The 7188-nt window shown below is 41.0% G+C and overlaps 1 protein-coding gene across 3 annotated transcripts; it reads left to right on the plus strand.

Annotated features, from left to right (window-relative positions):
- The first annotated feature begins 413 nt into the window (after positions 1-413).
- Positions 414-6887, plus strand: LOC147898717 (ubiquitin-like protein ATG12). 3 transcript variants are annotated; one of them, XM_087379017.1, is made up of 7 exons: positions 414-743; positions 953-1049; positions 3274-3332; positions 3546-3614; positions 6144-6206; positions 6305-6411; positions 6515-6887. In XM_087379017.1, the coding sequence occupies exons 2-6, from the start codon at positions 1016-1018 to the stop codon at positions 6362-6364; spliced, it is 285 nt and encodes a 94-aa protein (XP_087235143.1). In that variant the 5' UTR covers positions 414-743; positions 953-1015; the 3' UTR covers positions 6365-6411; positions 6515-6887. The 3 variants fall into 3 exon arrangements, with proteins under 3 accessions (XP_087235143.1, XP_087235145.1, XP_087235144.1); XM_087379019.1 differs by lacking the exon at positions 3274-3332; XM_087379018.1 differs by lacking the exons at positions 414-743; positions 3274-3332 and having other exon boundaries at positions 809-1049.
- Positions 6888-7188: the final 301 nt, after the last annotated feature.

Raw genomic sequence — 7188 nt, forward strand, 5'->3', positions numbered from 1 at the left:
TACCATTAGATATATGCATCAAATGATAAAAAACTAGCCAAAATGGACATAAAATACAAACTTCATTCCAAAAACACTATCAAGTACAAGGAAAAAGTATTTATTATAATGCCATATAACAAAAAGTCCCGAAGTTTGAAAGCATAAAGAAAGCATTTTTGCCATTTTCATGTAAACATTTTACAAAATAATACAATTTGAAGCAAATGTCAAAATGCACTATAGAATTCAAAGCGAATAATACTTGGAACAAGACTATGAAACAAGTGATCGCTTGATCGATGATAAAGATGATGATATCGTAGTGTCATCATACCAAATTTTTTGAGGTACTAACCCTTTAAGTAGCTTTTTTGGTTTTGTGTTAAAGGGAAGGAGTGGTGTGTTGTAATGTGGATTGAATTAGTGGCAAGAGAGCTTTGGCATTTATATCAAGCTCTTCATGTATGTGCTCTAATAGAGTGGTGAGATAGGTACCATATAAGCGGCCAAAGTCATACTTGTGGATGGTGCGGTCCCCTAAATTTGGCTGAAATCTAAAATTGAGGGCATTAAGATTACGTAGACTAATCGAGCATTGCAAACGCTTTGCCGGTTGTACGAATAAGTCCGCCATGATAGCTTTGTTTTTGGTAATAGAAAAACGGTGCCTTCCTTAATGGGCAGAAAATGACGGACAGAGATTGAAAATGTAAGAAAAAGGAGCAGGACAGGAGACGATAACGAAAGATAAGGCCACTAAGGTACAAGGATTTTATTTTTTCGAATGGAGGCTCATTTTTTAGCTTATAATGATGGGCCGAGTGTTCATCTTACCCTAAAATTGCACTTCTTCTGTTTGAAGCAACAATGCTGCATGGATCACCCGCTTGAACAAGTTCCTAGAGCCATCTAGTCTATCCCATAGCGTGGCACTAACCTAGGAGAGTGTCGCTGTTGTTCATGTTTGCAGGCATGAACTCAGCATCAGTATATCTGAATTGATGCAAGTACTGGCAGCGCCTAAGCACATGTTATGGAGTCACAAACAACATCAGCTGCACAGAAGGGTGAGGGCTTCGCGTCTTTGTTTAAATTGAATTTGTAATTTATGAAATTGATAGTGGAGGCCACTCTCTCTGTCTGTCTGTCTGTCTCTCTCTCTCTCTCTATGTTCTTCTACTCTTCTTTATCTTCTTTTGGAATTAGAATAATTGGCTTTGTCCAGCAATTTCACCTTGGAGGAGCTGAACTGGAAGCAGGTGATTCATCGTAGGTGTCAGGCTTGGAAGGGATGAGAGTCCTTTGGCAAAGCTGTGGGTTTAACAAAAGAATCAGATTTTTTCTTAAAGCTTGGGCAAAGCAGAAGTTGGTTTTTTGGGAGTGGCACCCAGTAAAGCAAAATCGATCTAAACTTGGCAAAGCATGCTTCTAGCTGACGAATTTCAGGCTAGAGCATGTTTGCTTTTGGCCCAAGGTTTTGAAATTGCTTTCTCTTCCACGTTTGAGCCCACAACAAATTGTTAATTGTTATGCATCGTCCTTGATCAAATCACAATAGCCTTTCACTAAATTGAGATTCTCAGCTATGACTTTCTCTGGAGTCGAAGCTCATGTGATTTTCTGCCTTCTTCCTCAAATTTTCTCCATCTACTTCCTTCTTCCCTATCTCCTTGAGCAAAAAATGAAATTAAGCCATTGGATCCTCCATGAATCTGTGTTGGTTCTAATGTTTCTAGACCGAGGTCGTCTTCTGTTCAGACACCACTTGTGCAAGTAGGTGGATTGGGTCCCTTTTTGCATAGAAGAATGCAATACAACTTTATGAGTCATTATATTTTCTACAGGTTGAATTTCAAGTGCAAGAATAGAGATTGCAAACCTTATCAGGCTGAATTCCAATCCTATGGCTTCTCAGCATCTTGTTCTTCTGAAAAGGAGGAAAGATAGAAGGAGTGTTTTGATGCATGGTTGTAAAATGGTGTGACGTATTTTTACATGCATCAACTCTCGCTCAGGTGTAACTTTATCTAAAGGGCAAGGCGTTTGCTTGGTGGCTTGGTGGAGAGACCTTTCTTGGAAGTTCATGACTTGGGTTGCTTTTGAGAAGGTATCCTGTAAAGCTTTTGGCTCGGTACACACTTTTGAAAGTTACCGAAGCTTCAAACTTTAAAGTTGATCTGCAATGGCCTCGACAACTATATCCTGAGTTCAACGATATGGCTACAAAAGTATGCAATTTGTCTTCAACATAATAGCAAGTGATGTTTGCTTTTGGGCTGCCAACTGAATATCAGCTGGAGGTGCTTTTGCAATCAGATAAGCTCTCTTGGTGATGCCATAGGCTATATCAAAACGTATGATGACAGTCGTAACATGTAATAAAGGCAGGGTTAAACTGCGGCACCTTTCCCCAGCAAGTTCATCGTCTGTTCCTGCTGTCTTAAGAAGCGAAGAAAAATGGAGAATGTGAATGGTATCCAAGCCCAGAAAGACAATCTGTGCTTCAAGTGCATACAGCCTTGCCACATCTCTCATGATTGCCCGTGGATAATGGGTAGCCATCACAGAGTCATGTGCTGAATGTATGAGATAATTATTTTATTTTTCTGATTGAAATGAGCCATTTGGATTGTAGTCATTGTCTAGGTTGTGTTTTTTGTACATGGTCCTTGGTGGTTCAATCCGTGTTACTAATCATGTCTACGTTGGTGCATGTCTTGCTTGCGTATATATATGTGATCAATCAAGTTAAAGGAGCGATTCACACGCTTGGGAGCATATTGTCCCATGTTGACCTCTAGATGGAAGATTATAAACGGAATATGAGTTTCCACCTGATTGAGTCTTGATACGAACAATGTGATTTTAGAAAAGACTTGGTTTTATGGACATGCAGGTTAATTACAGGACCCTATAGTCCAAGGATCCCACATTTTTGTAATACTTGGTAATGCACTGTTGGTTTTTGTAGTTACAAAAGAGATTAATTTGTGTATGAAAATTCAAAGTGTAACTCGTATTATTGCTAGTTTAAAAGCAAGCTTTATTTATTGTTTTGGTTGAAAATTGAAGAGTGTCCTTCTGAAGAACAGTGTATTAAGTGTGATTACCAGGACGTATTTCTTGGGCAGTTGCCATGTGGTTTACCTTTACATCAAAGCGATATTGAATCACTCCGGAGCAGTCCATACTGTGCTAATGACACCAGTAATGACTTCCATTTTGCTTTAAATTGAGTGGCAGGCTGTTTGAAATCCATACATGAATTTAAGTATTGTTGATGCATTGCAGTTGTCGTACTATTCAGAGCAACTGGAGATGCACCCATTCTGAAGCAGGCAAAGTTTAAGGTGCTTGCACATATATAGAGGCCTAATGAGGACTGTCTTGTCAGTGAAAAAGTGAACTCTAGTTGCTATTGTTTCTTCTATATAGTTACGGGAGATGTTCTCATTTTCTCTTTTGGGGGCTATGTTATCCTAATCTTTATTTGAAACTTAGAAAGTCTTATCAGAGGAATGATGCATGAATTGAGAAATTGCTTTCTTCATACATTCTTGCAGGTCGAAGCAACAGAGAAGTTTGCCAAAGTAATTGATTTCTTACGCAGGCAATTGCATCGTGAAACTGTGGTAAGCTGCTTGCATTTTTATTCTCTCTTTTGGTATCTCTCTCAAATACTGTAAATGAGTGCCCAGGAGACCAACAGGGAGTGATGTTGGGTCTGTCCAAGTTAGGTTTTGTTGGGAACTGATGCACATTGCAGGCGTTCAGTCCACAAGGGGATCTGTAGAGTCCACACATGAATGCTTTCCTTCGAGCTGTTTTGGACTGCCATGCGGCTAGGCCATGCTTTACAGGCAGGCTTGGAGGCCTGTGAACACCTGACTAGTGGCCTGGAATAGTCCACATACAGGTTGGCAATTGATGGGGAAGGTGGGGCATATCTGCTTGGCTCTTGGAGCTGACTAAGTCGGCCTACAGAGGGTTGGTCTGTCTGTTTACAGACCGGTCGGTTGTGACACTCCTCACCTATTCTACCACCAGTTCTCTTGGCACATTCTACCTCCAGTTCCCATTGAAGCCCACAGAAGGTACACATATACCAGCAGCAGTTAGTAGGCATAGTCTTCAGTTTTGCAGCCATTGGTGCTGTAGGTAGGAGCACTACTTGGCTGCCTACCTGAGAGAACTGGTGGCACATTCTACCTCCAGTTCCCATTGAAGCCCACAGAAGGTACACATATACCAGCAGCAGTTAGTAGGCATAGTCTTCAGTTTTGCAGCCATTGGTGCTGTAGGTAGGAGCACTACTTGGCTGCCTACCTGACATTCACTTTTGTACTTGATCAGTCCATAATTGTGGAGCTATAGGATGATACTTTGGCTGTGATTTATTCCGTGTATTTCCAGATGAGAGTGTTTCCTTATTCACTTATTGTAAATGTGTGAGAGTAGCGAGATCCTTTACCCACTGGATTCTGCTGCGAGGGTCAGCATAGGCTTGCTGCCCTATTCTCTGAGATGGCATTAGAGCCCGGAGGTTCCATTCTCCTCATCTTCTCCAACTATCGAAGGAAGGAGCTGTTTTGCTTGACAGAAGGTAACTCCAGGCTAGATATTTGTGCTTTGGTGGTGCTATAGATTTAGATGAGGTTGAAGAGTGGGAAGACAAGGATTACCAATGCATTTTCCATGGTTATAGGAACAATAGTAGATTCAGCGATTTCTCACATCCTGCCTTCAAAGTAGTGTAATTGACATGAGTGCTCAACCTGTAGAACAAGTTATTTATGAAGAGGATGGGGAAAGGGGATATGGTGCATCACTACATCACCAAGGTCAAGGTCATCTATGATCAGTTGGAGGAGTGGATACAAATGCATTGGCAATGCGAAGCTTCAGAGGATTTGTGACTTGTGAAGTGGTCGAAAGATACTCACTTTTCATATGTCATGACTGAAGACAGACAACTCCAGCGTCCATGAAGTGAATAGATATGTACTATTCATCATTAAAGGTTGAGTTAGATTATCACATCTTAGATAAGAACATGAAAGTGGTTGCACAAGTATCAGAAAATGGTATCTACAATGTGACGGCACTGAAAATACCAACTTGCTGTGGCACGAGCCCTCCCATGGGCTTTTTACATAGATGCAACGAAATGGATTGGTAGAAGGGCTACGTGCCACCTGTAGCTCATCTGATGTGTGCTTCTTGCATGATGGGCAAGCAAGCAAGATAGCTGTTTGTCAAGCATGCCAACTTTTGGGATAATGAGTTCCTCCAATTGATCCACTCAGATAATGATATGGCCACTGCACTTTCAGGAGCTACCACAACAGGCAGCTCTAGTAAGCCATGAAGGGTTTTCCTTATGCTAGTGGAAGGAGTCTATTACATCGGTTGATGCCCCAGTTTAGATACTTCAAGGAGATCGAGGAGACTGCAAGTTTAGGAAGACCCAGGCAACTGGTTTTTCCATTTTCCTTGCATCCTGCATCCATTCTGCAGGACCTGTCATGTGGTTTGATGCACCTTGAACGGGATGCACATCTAGGAGCAAAGGAGGTTGGTGAGGCAGAGAGGCATCTTTATTGGGAGGAAACAGATTCTATAGTCTGAAGGGATATCATGGCCAGGTTTGCATGGTGGAAGGTCATAGGTCATAGGACAACACGGAATTGATCTTATGCAGAAATCTGGATGACACCACAACTCGCCTGTAAGTTTTTGTGCCACAAGCGTTCTAATGGCCATTTCTTTTCTTTGAAGATCTTCCACCCTTGCCTTCTACCATCCCTCGTATTTGGCTGCTTCCATTGGCCTGTGAGGTAGTCCTTGTGCATCAAACTTGCCAATCATGTTTAGATATCGAATGTGCTGCCATAAAGCTTCCCCTTCCAAGGGTAACATACTGATTCAGCTAGAAGAATGAGGTATGGTGTCAGGGAGGGATTTGGGCCGGAGAGAGAGAGAGAGAAAGAGAGAGAGAGAGAGAGATTTCAGTGCCCACATGGTCATGTCAATATATGTGAACGAAAAGGACAGTAATAATACGCATTTGAAATGAAGATGCTAAGGATAAGGAGAGGGTATTCTAGGTGGGAAAATGAGGAGTTTCCCTTCTGAACAGAATTTTTGTGTGTCTGAATCAGTTTGTTTACATCAACAGCGCATTCTCTCCAAACCCTGATGAAACAATTTTAGATTTGTTTGACGTAAGTATCCTTTCCTGCTTTCTATTTGCATTATAACCTATGTTTTCCCTTCCTGCTGGTACTGATTGAAGACTATGTTCATCCTGTGCTCAAAGCAGAACTTTGGCATTGATGGGAAACTTGTGGTGAACTATGCATACTCCATGGCATGGGGCTAAGTCCTTGTGCCATAAGGATATCTTGACCCTTCGAGGATGCTGCAGAGGTTGGAAGTTTGTGATGTTATTTTGAATTTTTTGGAGGGAAACATGTTTACTATTTTATTCATTTTCAAAATAAGACTCAGGTTGATGTTGGTCTTTGTGAAGGTTATCCCAATTCAACAAGCCTTGGATGTGAAGTTAGTCTATTTACTATGGCAGAACTTCAAAGGGAGGCACATTGTTCTCTACATAGTAACTACACCACAAAGCATTGATAATATTCAACCTAAAGAGAATTAGTTAACATATCTCAGTGGGCATGCTTAGGGTAGATCCTAAGGAGCGGATGTCTTTAGACACTGCATGCTGCTTGTTTTCATCAAGGAACATTGATCCCAGTGTTGCATGCAGCCAATTGAGGAGATTGATTGCAATATAGCCTTGCTGTAATGTTCGGGCCTAGCATTCTGTACTTGATTGTGTATATTTGGTTTTGGTTATTTTGTTATGCTTAAAAAAAGGCCCCAACCATTGTTTATCCTTTGGAGGTTTTGTTGTGCTTCTAAAAAGGTCGCAACCACTTGTTATACTTTGATGTATTTGCTTGAATATACTTAGCTATGGTACATGGTGATGTTTATCCTTTGATGTTCTGTTTTCCTTAGCAAAAGGTCCCAACTATTTGCTATCCTTTGGATAGTTTCCTTGTATTTGCTTAAAGACACTAAGTTGGGGTATGCGATGACGTCATTAGCACCTTGATAACAATTACATTATATTTATATGCCTATTAAGAAAATATTTATTGTTTGCAATTACAAATGCTATGACTACTCCAG

This window comes from Dipteris shenzhenensis, chromosome 9 (assembly GCF_047967505.1).
Source record: "Dipteris shenzhenensis isolate YYH24624 ecotype China chromosome 9, Dip_SZ_1.0, whole genome shotgun sequence".
In the NCBI taxonomy this organism is placed as follows: domain Eukaryota; kingdom Viridiplantae; phylum Streptophyta; class Polypodiopsida; order Gleicheniales; family Dipteridaceae; genus Dipteris; species Dipteris shenzhenensis.